The sequence below is a fragment of the Oncorhynchus masou genome, chromosome 15, assembly GCF_036934945.1.
Source record: "Oncorhynchus masou masou isolate Uvic2021 chromosome 15, UVic_Omas_1.1, whole genome shotgun sequence".
Taxonomy (NCBI): Eukaryota; Metazoa; Chordata; class Actinopteri; order Salmoniformes; family Salmonidae; genus Oncorhynchus; species Oncorhynchus masou.
Window position 1 is genome coordinate 43,038,343 of NC_088226.1, and position 17,771 is coordinate 43,056,113.

General features: G+C 39.7%; 2 protein-coding genes across 4 annotated transcripts; both read right to left on the bottom strand.

Annotated features, from left to right (window-relative positions):
* Positions 1 to 4,353: 4,353 nt before the first annotated feature.
* On the bottom strand, positions 4,354 to 10,609 carry LOC135556271 (regulator of G-protein signaling 21-like). Of its 3 annotated transcripts, none has more exons than XM_064989340.1 (5): positions 10,267 to 10,608; positions 9,866 to 9,925; positions 9,360 to 9,421; positions 9,020 to 9,186; positions 4,354 to 8,774 (listed from the first exon to the last, which is right to left on the bottom strand). In XM_064989340.1, exons 1-5 carry the CDS (start codon positions 10,350 to 10,352, stop codon positions 8,586 to 8,588), a joined length of 564 nt encoding a protein of 187 aa, XP_064845412.1. In that variant the 5' UTR covers positions 10,353 to 10,608; the 3' UTR covers positions 4,354 to 8,585. The 3 variants fall into 3 exon arrangements, with proteins under 3 accessions (XP_064845412.1, XP_064845411.1, XP_064845413.1); XM_064989339.1 differs by having other exon boundaries at positions 9,360 to 9,424; positions 10,267 to 10,602; XM_064989341.1 differs by lacking the exon at positions 9,360 to 9,421 and having other exon boundaries at positions 10,267 to 10,609.
* Positions 10,610 to 11,921: 1,312 nt separating this feature from the next.
* si:ch211-117l17.6 (regulator of G-protein signaling 8) lies at positions 11,922 to 15,492 on the bottom strand. Its single transcript, XM_064989342.1, has 5 exons — positions 14,935 to 15,492; positions 14,737 to 14,832; positions 14,566 to 14,621; positions 14,294 to 14,460; positions 11,922 to 13,859 (listed from the first exon to the last, which is right to left on the bottom strand). The coding sequence occupies exons 1-5, from the start codon at positions 15,009 to 15,011 to the stop codon at positions 13,680 to 13,682; spliced, it is 576 nt and encodes a 191-aa protein (XP_064845414.1). The 5' UTR covers positions 15,012 to 15,492; the 3' UTR covers positions 11,922 to 13,679.
* Positions 15,493 to 17,771: the final 2,279 nt, after the last annotated feature.

The window sequence follows — 17,771 nt, forward strand, 5'->3', positions numbered from 1 at the left end:
CAGTGTCTGATACTTTGTTTATGACCGTTTGTGATGGAACACATAAAAAGTTGCATTTACTTTCAGAGTTGTTTGTAAAGTTACTCGTAGCTGGGCTGTGAGCTACTGGTATCTCATGAGCGACATGTTCGAGACCTCTGATCTCGACTCAACAAATATTATCTCCTGTCTTCATATGAAAGAAAATACAGTTGTGTATATGTCCAACTGACCCAGAGTGATAATGTGGATTATCAGCGCAGCGCTCCAACCTGAATGACTGGTTCTTGCCCCACCAGCAAGATAATATAATAGCACACAAATCACCTGCCTTGGCAGTAGTGCTGCATCTTTCCATTCACCCATTGGTTTCATGCAAATGCATGGTGGATGACGTTAATGTTTGTCCTTACCCAGAAATTACAGCTACCTGTAGGTACAGTATGCCAGTGTAGTGATGGAAATCTGTGAATTTGCATATACAGGAACAAAGTTTTAAATGTTCCGTAAATACAAAGTGGTATCGTTTATATCAGTGTCATTGAATTAGTGCTCAAAGTCATAGGCAGTCGCTAGTATTACATGTAGACAGAATGTGTTGGGGTCTTGCCATTGGATGAGTGGTCTCCTAATGTCCGCTCTTATTAGGTGTCCAAGGTCACACTTACAGTAGACCCAGTCCAACCTCATCCCCTAGCTGCTACCCTTTGACTTCTCATAGATCTGAAAAGATTGACTGAGTAGTATGAGAAATACCAGAGGGATAGTGGTAGAACTGAGATTGGCCATTCGGTTCTCTAGGATTTTGTCTGGTCAGAGACCCCGAGAAGGAACTGTGGAGCTGTTGAGGGCTTTCAAGTGGGAAGGAAAGGGGAATAGTCAGGTTAAGACAATGTTAAGGCTTTTTACGGTTGAGCTGCAGCTTGCGTCTGGTCATCGATGACAGCCACACATTTAAGCAATCACACTGTAAGGAGAATATAAGAAAATAATCATCTTTGGCAGCGATTACAGCTGTGAAACTTTCTGCGTAACTCTGTAAGAGCTTTGCAAACCTGGATGTTTCAATCTTTATACAGCGCAGCCTGAATTCCAAATTGATACAATTTAGATTTTGTGTCACTGATATACATATAATACCACATAATGTCAAAGTCCCTTACAGACATTGGATATCCCTTTGAGCATGGTGAAGTTATTAATTACACTTTGGATGATGTATCAGTACACCCAGTCACTACAAAGATGCAGGTGTCCTTCCTAACTCAGTTCACGGTGAGGAAGGAAACCATTCAGAGATTTCACCACGAGGCCAATGGTGATTTTAAACCAGTTACGGAGTTAAATGGCTGCGATAGGAGAAAACTGAGGATGGATTAACAACATTGTGTCACACCCAGCCTTCGCTTTGGCTCCCCCTCCTGTCCAGCTCAGGCGTTCGGCGTCGCCGGCCTTCTAGTTTCCGCTTAAGCTACTGCTGGCAAAGGCCCTTCACTCATCAACCCCGGACTTGTCTCGTCATCATTACACACACCTGCTTCCAATCCCTACTTTATCACTGTATATATTCTCCCTCCGTCAATTGTCTTTGTTGGTCATTGTAAATGTTATTTGTTTTCCTAAGAGGAATCTCTCCTACTTTTTTCTGAGTACTTTATATTTGGAAATTTGGGTTTGCCCTGTGACTTTGTTTGTGAAGATATATTTTGAGCACAACAGCGTTTGGGTTTTGTCCCATGTTGATCTATATTGCTTAAATAAATGCAGTAGTTCTACACCTGTGACTGCCTCCTTCCTACTCTCTACACCAGTGACACATTGTAGTTACTTCACAATACTAACCTAAATGACAGAGTGAAAAGAAGGAAGTCTACAGAATACAAATTCCTAAACATGCATATTTTTTTAGAATATGGCACGAAAGTAATGCTGAAAAAATGTGGCAAAGAAATTCACTTTTTGTCCTGAATACAAAGAATTATGTTTGGGGCAAATCCAACACAACACATCACTAAGTACCACTCTTCATATTTTCAAGCATGGTGCTGGCTGCATCATGTCATGGGAGTTTTTTAGGATCAAAGAAAAGGAATAGCGCTAAGGACAGGCAAAGTTCTAGAGGAAAACCTGGTTCAGTGTGCTTTCCATTTGTTATTAACTGACTTGTCTAGTAAAATAAAAATAGTTAAAGTTTTGACTTAAATCGGTTTGAAAATCTAAGGCACAACTTGAAAACGGCTGTCTTGCAATGAACAACAACCAACTTGACAGAGCTTCAAAAATGTTTTCAAAGAATAATGAGCAAATATTGTACAATTAAGGTTTGCAAAGCTCTTAGAGAGTTACCCAGAAAGACTCACAGCTGTAATCAATGCCAAAGGTGATAATAACACGTTTTCACTCAGGGGGTTGAATACTTATCTAATCAAAATATATTAGTGCTTTATTTTTCAATAATATTTTTTGTAGAACGTTGACAAAAAAATGACAATTGAAACTATTTTAATCCCAATTTGTAACACAACAAAATGTGGAAAAAGTCAACGGGTGTGAATACCTTCTGAAAGCACATATTATCCTGCTCAGGCATAATGTACTCAACTGATCAGATGAAAGATATTAGCCACACTAAGAAACCACATCCCTGTTGATTTGTTTGACTGCCATTTTGATTTTGGTGAGGGGTCTGTTTTCCTTAAAATGACTGTGCCATGTACATAATCCTTCCTAATACTGTATGTGTAGGTCAACTCTCACAGCTTCTATTCATCCATCCGTCTTTGACAGGCTTTGAGCAGAGGCCATGTATTCAATACTTTGGTATTTTTGTACTAGATCATTATTAGTACAGTACGTCTGCATCTCTGTCGTGATTCTCATTGTGAATTGGCACTAGCAGGTAAATCACCAGGCCTGCTGAGGACCACAAAACAGAGAGGGGGCTGGTCTGTTCTGTTTATTATGATGTGCAGACAGTGTGTAAGCATCGGATTGTTCAGAAGAGAATAGGGAGCAGAGCCAAGTTTCCACCTAGACTAATGCTTCCAAAAAGCTTTACGTAGTAGTAGCAGGTAATTCCCAGCACTGAACCATATTTTGTCCCCGACAGGATTCCTAAGTATCCCAGAGTCCGAAAGTACAAGTTGTGCTCCTGCAGCATGTGCGTGTTTTGTTGTGTTGTTTCTGAGGGAAAATAAAAGTGACGTTCTTCAAATTACTCGCAACGGAAGATATTCAGTACTTTTGAGGAGATGGGAAATGTTGCACAGGCTACATCAATGGTCCGAGCGGTGCATTCTGGGCGATTCTGGCACAAGGAGCACTGTCCTTCAAGGAGTGAATGGGAGTCTATTGGGCGCTAGCTCAAAAACCTAACATTAGTACGAATTTCGTCAACAAGAAGTACATAAATAAAAAATATAATTCTGAGATGTGAGATAATTAACTTACTATTTGTACTATCGTATAGCTTTGGAAACGTGACATTACATACTTTTAAGGAAAATAGGCACATTTCTCAACATACAATATACACTGACATTGAGAAGGGATTGCGTTAAGATTAGTTCAGCAACTGCTTGACGCAGCATGACAACGTGAACGTGATTGGTCAACAGTCTGCTGGGTAGGGCGTTATGCCTTCATTGCAATGTACACAGGACTAAAGAGGCAGACAAATAGGAAAAATGTGCTAGACCCTCCATTAAATGACACATTTCTCAAGGTAGGAATATCGCAAAAATATTATCAATGGCTCATTTTGAGAGAAGACATCCTCTTGAGTTATGACATCGATGCGACCAGTATTGAAATCTGACATGTATGATAGATTTTTTTTGTGATCTAAAAGTCATATTCCTATTAACTTCCAGTGTAGGGAGAGTGACTTTGTCACGGTGCTACCCAATACCGGACGGATTTCTGACTGCTTGAATGCCAGTAACTCAGATACACATGAAAACATGAATTGACCTAGGGAATCGATAGAACATCACACAGCGATGCACAAAAAAACGACATAACATAAAAAATGGGTGAACCTTCCCTTTAAAGCAACTGTGTACTGTACAACTTGGCAAACACTGCAGTGGTCGTAATGTGCAATGCATGGGATGGAACACAATGATCACTTTAAAACTCTTTAAACACATTCCAAACCACTTCAAGCAATGCAAAACAACAACGTGTTTTTTTTTTACTTTGTAAAGTAGTTTACACGAGGGCCTCTGAAACAGTTGGTGAGGAACATAGGTGAGGGCCATACCTTGGACAGTATAAATGCTGACAAATGGAGAATTCATCATGCACAGAGACCTTGTTTGTAACATACAGCAGAGAGAAACAGCCATGAAGGTCTTTGTCAGATGAGGAGGGCCCACTGTCATTGAGATGATGAAACACCTTTGTCTGCAACGTCATGGTTCTTAATATCTCAAGGATCATAGACTCTTGCCACACATTGTTTATTTAACTTTCAATTTACTGTAATAACACATTACTTCTCATAAACCCCCTTGTCATTAACCTGAAACTCACACCTTCCCTTTTCTATGTTATTCACTATGTAGAAAAAACACCTTAGAAATAAGACAGCAGATGTGTCTTTCAAATAAATAACAAAAGCATGAAAAGCAAAAGCATGAAGGAACATCTAACCACAATGATGAAGATACACACTATATTTACAGAAGTATGTGGACACCCATTCAATGAGTGAATTTGGCTATTTCAGCCACACCCATGGTGATAGTTATATAAAATTAAGCACACAGCCATGCGATCTCTATATACAAACATTGCCACTAGAATGGCCTTACTGAAGAGCTCAGTGACTTTCAACGTGGCACCATCATAGGATGCCAACTTTCCAACAAGTCAGTTCGTCAAATTTCTGCCCTGCTAGAGGTGCCCCAGTCAACTGTAAGTGCTGCTATTGTGAAGTGGAAAGGTCTCGGAGCAACAACGACTCAGCCACAAAGTGGTAGGCCACAGAGGCTCACAGAAATGGACTGCCAAGTCTGCTTTCAGTTACAACTCTCACTACCAAGTTCCAAACTGCCTCTGGAAGCAACGTCAGCACAAGAACTGTTCATTGGGAGCTTCATGAAATCGGTTTCGATGGCCGAGCAGCCGCACACAAGCCTAAGTTCACCATGTGCAATGCCAAGCGTCGGCTCGAGCGGTATAAAGCTCGCCGCCATTGGACTCTGGAGCAGTGAAACGTGTTCTCTGGAGTGATGATCATGCGTCACCATCTGGCAGTCCGATGGACGACCTCACTAATGCTCTTGTGGCTGAATGGAAGCAAGTCCCTGCAGTATTGTTCCAACATCGAGTGGAAAACCTTTCCAGAAGAGTGGATGCTGTTAAGGCAGCAAAGGGGGGACCAAATCCATATTAATGCTGATGATTTTGGAATGAGATGTTCGACAAGCAGCTTTCCACATAGTTTTGGTAATGTAGCGTATCTTGTTATTGAAAAAAAGTATTTTTGTACATTCAAGACCATCAGGTGTACTCAAACTCATCATGCTGTCATATGATTTTCTTTGTGGTCATTGCCCTCTCACTACTTCCCATGTATATCTTTGAGTAAGGTGTGTCAAGGGATCAAATTTAACACGTGTCATTTATTTGTTAATACTATTGCCACACAATTGTAATTGTATACCACTTTTCATGGAATGGTTATGTTATACTTATGTTTCGCTGGTTAAACATTGTAGTAAGAAATTAAGGAATCTTGAGACATTTCATCTGTACTGAGCTGTGAACTTGAACTCCTACAGTCCCACCATGTGTGTTTTGTACTTCTAACCCCTTTAAAACATTGTGTGTTACATACTTCCAGGTTATACCAATGGTTTCATCTATTTCTTTTGCATCCATTGATACCAACCATTAGTCTGTGTGATTAAGGGGGACTGAGCTAGAGCTGTGTTTGTGAGACAAGGGTGATCCTGAAGGGGCCCAGTAAAAAGGACACGGTTTGAGCTACAAACTATTAAAAGCTATCTATGAAAAGTTACATAATAGTTGTAAGAAGGTAAGGGGTTCTTCTACATAGAAGATCATAGGTAATCCCAGGACATAGTGTCTATAATACTCTAATAAGCTCACATAGTTGCTGTCACACTCCAAATGTCACACAAATATCACTGACTAGTTGGATATTCATTTTCCAATGAGTATACTATTTTTTGTACTTACAGCATTCATATAAATACATTTTTGCTTTGGTGAACCTTTTTTTTAAATTTACATTTATCAATTAAACACATGAATGCAATTGTTTATGTCAAGATGTTTTGTGTTTTACTTGTAGCCCTGGTTGTCCGGAGAAGAAAATGGTAAAACAATTCATAGTGAGTCTAATGTAGATAAATGAAAGTCAGATAAATAATGAAAAGACAATTTTTGCTATGATCTAGAGACTTTTAGGGTTAAAGCACCCCAGAGAATCGTATGATGCTCCCATGGATCATACGGTGATGTCATTTTGAATATTGAATAGCTCCCCATGTGTTCAAGTGAGAGACTCACCGTTTCTTGTAATGGCTGCAGCTCAATCACCTCTTTGTGCCTGAACAGGACAATTGTCACAAAATCGTCTGTAAAACCCAAACTGTGTGAGACAGAAACGAATAAGTCACCACCATCGAAAGATGAGACTCACGAATACTACAGTGTCGGTTGTTTGGCATCCACAAGCTGTACTGCAGTCGTCTGAACTCTCTGTTGAGGACCACTTCATTTTGAAGAGATCACAAAAGCGACTGTCCAGACTGAACCTTTGGAGCTACAAACTAATATGTCACCAATATGACAAAACGAGACATTCACCTCGTAGACCAGGTGTTCTGGTCTATGACACACACATGATTCAGGGGAATCATCTCAAGGTAAACCAGTACCGGGATGTAAAATGTGCAAAAAGTTCATAGAGGGTAAAATGTGCCACGAATAAAACTGTGTCACGAATAAAGTGACCAAACATGGGTCCCACAAATTTTGGGATTGAGTTTTTTTTGCCTATAGAAATGCAGTGAATAACACATTTGTACATGGCAAAACCAGGCAGTCAAAAAATCGATCATAAGGACAAGATTTCGAGGTTTCCTATATCTGAGAGACGTAAAAAAAGAGAAAAGTAAACATAAAGAAAAATCCTTGAATGAGTAGGTGTGTTCAAACTTTTGACTGCTACTGTATGTCCATAATACAATGTTGCTCTATCTTCTTAACAGCTCTATCATGATTCCATATGTGTTATTTCATAGTTTTGATGTCTTCACTATTATTCTACAATGTAGAAAATAGTAAAAGAAAATAACAAAAAACCCTGGAATGAGTAGGTGTGTCCAAACTTTGACTGGTACTGTATATATAGTATGTCTACAGGGGTCCAAAATTCAAAATCAAATGGCTAAATTATAAACTTTATGACTGTCTTAAATCAATTCCATATGCTAGCCTAGTAGATATTGCGATCTAAGGGCTTACACATACAGGAGCAACCACAAAGTGAAATGTTGTTTTTTAATTTAGTTGTTAATTGAGAATAAGCCAGAAGAGAGTGATTGACAATAAATATTTTGTCTGCAAATAATTTTATAATTTAATTTAATGTAATTTAATAATCTAATCGTGAACATTTTTTATAAGCATTGCAAAAGTCAGCATCCCAACAGTGACTGTGTAATAAATAGTACAACATTCTAATCTTAATTTATCAACATTGTATTGTGCTTTCTTTGTAAGCAATCAAAAAATATTCAGCATCAGAGAAGTAGGAGTTCAAAGTTCAATTAAACAAAGTGGGACATAGGCCACCCTTCTGTCTACAATTGCACTCAGACAACTTAACCTCTACTTCCAAATGGGTAATTATTCAATGATAGACAGTGTAAGAAGTCTTTAACTGCCTTGCAAATCTAAAGATTCAACCGCCTTTCGAAAAACTGGTTTGAATTTAGAGACGAAATGTGAATATTATTAAGGACAGTATAGTATTTTGGGCCAGTATCCATTGTGTGCGTGCTCTCTCCTTTGTTTCACTCCAGACCACATACTTTAGTATTGCTAGTGAAAGTCCACCTTGCATCTCCTATCTTATCACACTATCATAGGCATCCTGTTGCGCACATACACAGACAAACACACACACAAACACACATACACTCTCTTCACCATCTTTTTAGGACAGGAAGCAACTCCGGTTGAGTGGGGACTGCATGGTTGCTGACGTTGTGTTTCAGTTTGATCGTCATTCACTCTGTGATTCATTCACTGTCAAATACGATCTAATCACCTATGATATGATGTCACTCCCAGAGTTATAGATAAGACAGCAGCATCCAGTGCGATCGCAGCGCTGTAGCATTCCTCATATCCTCTCTGCCTTTCCTTCTGTCTTTCTGTCTTTCTTTTTCTCTGTGCGAATCCCACTTGCAGTGTTTTAGGGTGTGGTCTTGTGTTGTGGCGACCACGATTCGTAGGGACACAGGCCTGTCAGTCTCTCTATGCTTGGTCAGCCTTCCATCCTGTAGAATCCCAAACATTCCAGTTTCTGTTGTCATGTTCTCCTGTCGTCTAGTCCGCTCCTATTAGCCCTTGACGGCGTCAGCGGCGAGGGAATCCAGGAGGGATCGGTAAATGTCTGAGCGCAGGAAGCGAGGGTACGAGTCTCTCTCCATCAGCCCATAGACAATCTTCTGGGCATCGTCAAAGCACTGGAGTGTAGGATTCTTCACGGCCCTCTTGATCTGCTCCCTCGTGTGGTAGTCAATGTTTATCTGTAACAAGAGCAAGATTCATTTAGATTTACGAAGTACAGATGGATTTCATATAGCATGTTTGGAAATAAACATTTGAGGGGGGTTTATTAACCAGATGATGTTGATGAAATACATTGAAACATCAATGAGGTTACAAAGAGTTCAAATGCAGGGTAGCTTTCTGTAGAAATGTCACTGCAGCTATTTGAATCTCTATTATGTAGCCATGTACTGTAATATATACTGTACTATAACAGTCGTACCTCTTTAGGAGCCTCAGCCTTTATGAAATGCTCATAGATTTTTTTGGCCTTCGATGACATTCTGAATGAAGACTTGATTTTCTTGTACTCCTCACACGTCAGCCAGAACTCAATGTTCTCATCGCTGAATTCAGACTTCAGAAAGGTTCTGAAGGTCGCCAGTCCATCTGTGGGGAAGAATAAAAACATACCAAGACATGAAACAATGATACAGCCCCAAGCCTGGAAACATGTGCTGTTTTTGTTCAACATTTCTATCTGGCTGTTTTCAGTTAGATATTTGATCTAATTTAGCTATTTATCTTGAACTATTTTGATCGTCTGATAAAGTGAAACTCACATTTAGACTCGAGGAGTCTCTCCAGTGACTGAGACCATTGTTGGGTATCTTCTAAACTTAGCCTGCTAGGAAGAAAATGTGTGGTGATTACTCAACTAGAATCAAATCTGGGTAAAAATACAACTGGTATTTGATGTGAGGGCAAAAGGGCACATAGAACCAACATAATTAGGAAACAATTATAGCCGCACATGGGTGCGTGTGTGTGTGACTATGTGCGTGCCTGCTTTCTGAAGTTTAATTTGAATTCACACACACTACCACAGATGGACACTACAACATATATGGTATTTGATTTTGAACAATACAATACATGTAATATATGTTTTATATATATATATATATATATATATATATATATATATATATATAAAACATATATTACATGTATATATATATATATATAAAACATATATTACATGTATTGTATTGTTATATACATTTAAAATAATATAATAATAATAACCATTAGGATCAACAGAGTAAGAAAGGGTAAGAATCCTTACCTCTCAGAGGTGGGTGAATGTGAGAACATGCATTGCAGTCGGCACATAAAGTTCTTTCCCCTATGGAGAGAAAAAAAGAACAGTCATGATCGTCTCATAAAACAACTTATTCCATTGCTGTATAAGGACATCTCAGTATGTAGTATCTTGGTTGAAGGTATTCACAGGTTTAGTAAAACATATGCGTGTTTATATACAATGTGTGGCCTAAAGTATGTAGTATGCCGCTAAAATATTTGTACAAGCATTTTAGTATTTAGAAAGTATATGACACATCCATAGTATTACGAGAGTACATTGAATATATAGCCTAATATTGACAAAATATACATAAGCTCCATAAAACATTTTCCGAAATCGCCAGCTGTTGAGAGTATAAAAAAGCTATAAGCTACACTCACAAGTTCTTGTTCCTCCTCCTGTCATCCTGCTCCATATTGAAGTGCTGTGTTTGTATCAGTGTCTCTGTGATGATTAGGCTGGGCATGTTTTAACCCCACACTCTCTGTCCCCTGCTGCTGCTCATGCTGGGGTGAATCACTCTCTGTATAGTGGGGTCTCCCTCCACCTCAGGCCTTTATATGCAGGGCTGGAAGGTGAAACACAGACTCAGACCAGTGAACCGTAGCAAGAGAGGAAGCCCCTACGCTCTCTCTCTCTCTCTCTCTTTGTGACATGCGCTCTCTGTCTTTTTGCGACACTCTCTTTCAACCTCTCTCTGTGTCATGCTCTCTCTCCCTCTCTCTCTCTTGTCTCTCTCTATGGATACCCCTCTCTCTCTCTCCCTCTCTCTCTCTCTCTCTCTCGCTTTCTCTCTCTGTCTTTGTCCGGTTTTCCAGGCAGCCTAACTGCTCCTCGTTCAAAGTGTGCTCTTTATGTCCACCATATTTTTTGGTCTGGGCTGCTAAGATGCAAATGACAGAGACAGTGACAGTGATAGGCAAATCATGACCTTCGCTTGGTGTGTGTTTCGGTACCCTGTTGAAATGTCATTGGGATGTTTAATTTCTTATACTGTATCCAGTGTCAAGGTTGTGTCTTTACTAAATTATATGATGATTAAATCCAATATAGACAGTCAGTTGTTTAGTTTGTAGATTGTGGGTTTATAGCCTTTGCATACATTAGCCAGAGTCATATAGACACCTCATGGCCAATGTGACTATAGGCAGCAATGTCCAATGACCTGTCCATTGTCATTCCGCACAGTAACTGATGTGGTTCTCCTCAACTTACCCAAAGATGGCCACAAGCAGTCAAGCACAACCAAGTGACACCAAAACATGTCCACTTACAGTTAATCTGACTTGTGCCCTCAATTCCACACCACCACACAACTACCTTTACATCATACAGTAAAAACTGACCAGAGGTTTAAATGAACACACCACAATCACCTGTGTGGTTGACACCATAAATATGCTTTAAAAAAAATAATTGAATAACATTGTCCTCCAAGAGTTACTGAATCTCCTTTCTACTTCTGCTTTACACCAATATGAACAGTATCCATTCTAGAAGTTCCTGAGTGACGGTATTGAGTAACTCAGACAGTATCAGAAATACACTGCACATTACTCACTTCCCCTCAGCTGTCATGGCAACCGTTTGGGACAAAGGAAAACAGCGTCAGACTGTGAAGGACAAAGTGGTGTGATGTTGTCGTGAGGCAGGAGGGGTGAGATAATATAATAATAATATATCCCATTTAGCAGACGCTTTTGTCCAAAGCGACTTACAAGTCGGCTGGGGCCACTACTGCATATGGGTGGCCCCAGTGGGAGATCCCTGTCATCGAGCAAGAATATCCCTTCATGCCAACTCCCCCCTCCCCTTTTTTTTTATTAAACAAAATGTTGTTTAATTTAATATATTATACCATACTATTGACTTACCGAGCAAAATATTGCAATAGAATTTACTATTTTCTGGTCTTCCCTCTACCCAATAGTCCTCTTTGAAAATATCAACTCTCACATAAAACATTCCCTTTGAAGACTGCTTTAAGTATTTAGTATTTTATTAGGATCCACATTAGCTGTTGCTGAAGCAGCAGCTACTCTTCCTGTGGTCTATTTATAACCTTGTATGTAGTAATAACATTGAGTTCTTCTCATAATTATTGTGCAATGCTCAATTGAAGATCATGCTGTGCTAGCCTCCAGACATTTGTCCATAGTGCGCCATGCTGATGCTAAAAGTCATCACAGAACAGTTGTTCCTTGGTGATGAGATTACTTCCCTAACAAGGGGACACATTCAGGCCAATTTGCCATGCGTCAGAGCATCCACTGACTCCAATCCACTGGTGGGAGTTCTGGGTCAAACTCACAGTTATTCTTAGAGCCATCCAGATTACCTTTTTAAGAGACTACTTTGAGAAATAGAGCCATCTATAGAGTGGGGTCAACGGTGACAGGGCAATTTTTTTCCAGCTTCAATATATAGTCGCTGGGATGGCTCTGGGCAATTAGCTGAGACAGCTGACATGTGATCACAACAGACTTACAGTCAGCAGGCTGTGGAAAATCATTTTCTCCGATTTTCCCTGCGCACCGACCACACGCGATTACTCAGTGTCACAGGACGAATTAAAGATAACCCTTCACTCTGACAACGTCAACATCCGGACTTATGGAAGTATACTGTATATTTAAACTGACAGGGTCCATCCATGCTATATTAGTATTAAGAGTTAAATGAATAACAGTTATTCATGTTTCATATTGCTGACAGATCCATATCATGGGTGTCAAATAAGCATGAAATGAAAAAACAGATTTTTGTCTTTGCCAAAACAAATAACACTTGAATGGAATACTTAAAAGCCCTTTAGTGCTGCATTTCTGTAACCATACATAACCCATTTCTGTAACCATACGTAACTCATTTCTGTAACCATACATAACCCATTTCTGTAACATATGTAACTCATTTCTGTAAGCATACGTAACTAATTTCTGTAACATATGTAACTCATTTCTGTAACCATACGTAACTCATTTCTGTAACATATGTAACTCATTTCTGTAACCATACGTAACTCATTTCTGTAACATATGTAACTAATTTCTGTAACCATACCTAACTCATTTCTGTAACATATGTAACTCATTTCTGTAACCATACGTAACTCATTTCTGTAACATACGTAACTCATTTCTGTAACCATACCTAACTCATTTCTGTAACATATGTAACTCATTTCTGTAACCATACGTAACTCATTTCTGTAACATACGTAACTCATTTCTGTAACCATACCTAACTCATTTCTGTAACATATGTAACTCATTTCTGTAACCATACGTAACTCATTTCTGTAACATACGTAACTCATTTCTGTAACATACGTAACTCATTTCTGTAACCATACGTAACTTATTTCTGTAACATATGTAACTCATTTCTGTAACCATTTGTAATGTAAGTCCTTCCATTTAGACATTCTGTACCTTCTGTTCTTACCTAAACCGATTCCCTATACACACATTTTTTTTACGCCAACGCCACTTGATGCATCAGTCAGTCTAGATGTTTGAATAAATGTACTGTTTAGCACTCTGAATCATTGACACTACTCATCACCACACATCACTCATCTCTAACACTCAATGCTTCTCCATACTCTATACTAATTTCTTCTTCTTCTCCAACTCATAAGTAATTTCCTGTGGTCATTATGTGTCACTTCCTGTGGGGATCTTTCAGTTCTATCCTCAGGATCTAAAGTCTCATGTTTCCATGACTCGTTTGGAATCCTCCTTGTTTGGACTTGGTGAATCTTGAGTCACAAACTCTTGACCCCTAACCTCTACCAGAAGGTCCTGGCTTTGCGTCTGAGCCCCAGGTAGGCATCTGACCTGAGGAACCTGGAATACGAGTCGCTCTCCATCAGTTTGTACACATGTCCCACTGCCTCGTCAAAGCAGCACAGAGCAGGGGCTTTCATGGACCTTTTGATCTTCTCGTGGATGTGGTGGTCAACGTTGATCTGTAGGGGGAAAACACAAACCATTACAATGAGTGCCAAGGGAAAGTTCTACGCACATTTGTGAAGCTAATGGTATGAAAAGCCTGAGCTGAGCGATATGGCCACCTTTCCACCCTAAGCTTGCCAATCCATTTATTCACTACGTGAGCTTGTTGAAATCATATCTTGTCCCAACAGGTTGTTATCTGTATTTTTGAAGGAGGGATTTTATTACGTCAGAAAGTTTCAGTGCTTGTCAAATTGTTCAAGTGATAGTTCTAAGTTATCTTTGAAATAGTCCATTTCCCACATCAGCAAAGTACATGGAATTACGTAGTCACACCCTAGGAATTATAGCTATATCTGCTACTTTGGCTTATATTATGTTAGAATTTTGGATAACTGTATCCAGATACTGCCAAGGTGAATGCTGATGCATAGCCTGACTAACTGACCTCTCTCTGGGCCTGGGGATGGAGGAACTCCTGGTAGATCTCTGTTGCTTTCCAGAACAGGTCAGCCGGTGAGATGGTCTTTCTGTAGTCTCTGCATGCTAGCCAAAATTCAATATTCTCCTCACTGAATTCGGACCGCAGGAAGGCTCGGAAGGCTGCAAGGCACCCTGGGGGATTATTAATGCTAAAGTCAGAAGGTGGTCTAATCAGACTGTACTATTGATGATAATGAATGTACTCTGGGCCAACATAGTTAAAACAGTTGTCATTACTTTCGTCCTTCAACAAGGTCTCAAGAGTTGGCTGGATTCCTCTATTGTCCTCTGGACTTAAAAAGATTGAAAAAAATGGGGGGGGGGATTTATATGGGTCAATATTACAATATTAGTCAACTATTTGACATGTTATTGTTATGAAATAGTCTCCACTGTTGCCGTACTTACTTGATTTTTGTAGAAAAGGACTCATCATTTATCTTTTGCGCCAGAATACACGGGATGTCTTTTTTCTGTCTTTTTCTGCAAAGAAGGATATCGATCCTGTGGAAGTAGTATGTATTATCATCCAATCTATTATGATAGCACAAATGTATCATGAACTGCCTATAAAGGTCCCTTTCCTAGATAGATCATTTAACTTACCTTCTTCTCTGAGTTCTATTTTGCGGTATATCCTTCAATTCATAGATCCGAATCTTTGAAAATAATAGTTTGGGCATCTTCACATAATTGACAGCGATTCCTCCTAGGAATTCGATGTAGACCGTACGGTCTTAGTAAACATTCCAGGCCCATCCTGGGCAGGTATTTATCATCTCAAGAGAGGTGTGTTATGGTGATGTTTGCGGTGTGCTGGTGCAGGCCCCTAGATGCCTTGGCACAGCTTACTGAAACTCCCCTAGGACGCAAGGTCTTTGACTCATGGATATTACATTCCTGTAAAATTCCTATTACAAATTTTTCCCATTTTTTTCCTAAGACACATCTTATAGATTAAACACGATAATAATTCCCTCTGAAGACATTGCATGTTAAGGAGCATTTGTTAAGAGAGAAGTGTCTGTATGCCCACCTTAATATAATCTTCAGTGTTTACTCACAGCCACACTCTTTCACAAGTCTATTTCCTGAGAACATCTTTCATTTACTGTGACTAGTATAAAGGGAAATGACATAAGAGGGCAAATAATATGTAATGGGGAAAGGAGGCATGGCAATATATTACCTCTCAAATATCTGAATGGGTAGGCGTTAGTTACACTGTTGTACTGTTAACATGTGCTCATAACACGCATGCGGGCAGACGCACACACACACACACACACACACACACACACACACACACACACACACACACACACACACACACACACACACACACACACACACACACACAAAAACTCATTCACTCGTCACTCACTCATTCATTCATTCATTCATTCAAGCAAATGTAGTTACATCAGCAGATGTCACAAAGTGCTTATACAGCAACCCACACTAAAACCCCAAACAGCAAGCAATGCAGATGTAGAGGCACGGTGGCTAAGAAAAACTCCCTAGAAAGGCAGGAAAATAGGAAGAAACCTAGAGAGGAACCAGGCTCGGAGGGGTGGCCAGTCCTATTCACACACACACACACACACACACACACACACACACACACACACACACACACACACACACACACACACACACACACACACACACACACACACACACACACACACACACACACACACACACCAAGACTTGTAATGTCATGCAATTTGTGGTTGTGGAAATGGAAAGATAGAACCCCAGGAGGAAAGAGTTAATATACTCACATATATGTGACCTTTTGTGGCGATTTTTGTAACTTTTGCATCAATAATGTAATAATAGGGTTATTAATGGAGTGATAATTCCATTACACATTTTTTAATGGATTACTTGTTACTCCATTTAACTGTTGATCTAATTATGGAATAGTATGTTGTACACACATTCTTCAATTAGATGTACACTGCCATTCAAAAGTTTGTGGTCACTTAGAAATGTCCTTGTTTTTGAAAAAAAAGTTTAAAAAAATGTCCATTAAAATAACATCAAATTGATCAGAAATATAGTGTAAACATTTTAATGTTGTAAATGACTATTGTAACTGGAAATGGCAGATTGGAATATCTACATAGACGTACAGAGGCCCATTATCAGCAACCATCACTGTGTTCCAATTGCATGTTGTGTTAGCTAATCCAAGTTTATCACTTTAAAAGGGTAATTGATCATTAGAAAACAGTTGTGCAATTATGTTAGCACAGCTGAAAAACGTCCTGATTAAAGAAGCAATAAAACTGGCCTTCACACAACAGCGCAAACTGTCTCTAACCAGAATAGACAGAGGAGTGGGAGGCTCCGGTGCACAACTGAGCAAGAGGACAAGTACATTAGAGTGTTTAGTTTGAGAAACAGATGGCTCACAAGTCCTCAACTGGCAGGTTTTTTAAATAGTACCTGCACAACACCAGTCTCAACGTCAACAGTGAAGATGCGACTCCAGGACGCTGGCCTCATGCAGCGCGACACATCTCCTTCTCATAGAGTGGATCAGGATGTTGATCGTGGCCTGTGGAATGTTGTCCCACTCCTCTTCAATGGGTGTGCGAAGTTGCTGGATATTGGCGGGAACCGGAACACACCGTCCATCCAGAGCGGGCGGCAGCGTAGCCTAGAGGTTAGAGCTTTGGACTAGTAACCGGAAGGTTGCAAGTTCAAACCCCCAAGCTGACAAGGTACAAATCTGTCGTTCTGCCCCTGAACAGGCAGTTAATGCACTGTTCCTAGGCTGTCATTGAAAATAAGTATTTGTTCTTAACTGACTTGCCTAGTTAAATAAAGGTTAAATAAAAAAATAAAAAAAAAGAGCATCCCAAACAAATTCTTTGGTTGTACAAACCCACATTTCATCAGTTATCTGGGTGGTTGGTTTCAGATGGTCCTGCTGGTGAAGAAGCCGGATGTGGATGTCCTGGGCTGGCGAGGTTACACGTGGTCTGCGGTTATGAGGCCAATTGGAGGTACTGCCAAATTCTCCAAAATGCTTATGGTAGAGAAATGAACATTCAATTCTTTGACAACAGCTCTGGTGGACATTCCTGCAGTCAGCATTGCATGCTCCCTTAAAACATAAGACATCTGTGGCATTGTGTTGTGTGACAAAACTGCACATTTTAGAGTGACCTTTTATTGTCCCCTGCACAATTTAATTAGCTTCTTGATACGCCACACCTGTCAGGTGGATTGATTATCTTGGCAAAGAAGAAATGCTCACTAACAGGGATGTAAACAAATGTGTGCATTAAACTGGAGTGAAGTAAGCGTTCTGTGCATATTTCTGGGATCTTTTATTTCAGCTCATAAAACATGGGACTAACACATTTACATGTTGCTTTCATATTTTTGTTGAATATACACTATACAAAGACTGAGTGTTTTTTTTC

Coding starts and splice junctions, on each gene's coding strand:
- LOC135556271 (XM_064989339.1), bottom strand. CDS start 10,352: ATGCCCAGCCTAATCATCACAGAGACACTGATACAAACACAGCACTTC. Junction 9,425..9,865: donor CATTCACCCACCTCTGAGAG/GTAAGGATTCTT, acceptor TTTTCTTCCTAG/CAGGCTAAGTTTAGAAGATA. Junction 9,187..9,359: donor GAGACTCCTCGAGTCTAAAT/GTGAGTTTCACT, acceptor TCTTCCCCACAG/ATGGACTGGCGACCTTCAGA.
- si:ch211-117l17.6 (XM_064989342.1), bottom strand. CDS start 15,011: ATGCCCAAACTATTATTTTCAAAGATTCGGATCTATGAATTGAAGGAT. Junction 14,833..14,934: donor AATAGAACTCAGAGAAGAAG/GTAAGTTAAATG, acceptor CTACTTCCACAG/GATCGATATCCTTCTTTGCA. Junction 13,860..14,293: donor ATCCCCAGGCCCAGAGAGAG/GTCAGTTAGTCA, acceptor TTCCCCCTACAG/ATCAACGTTGACCACCACAT.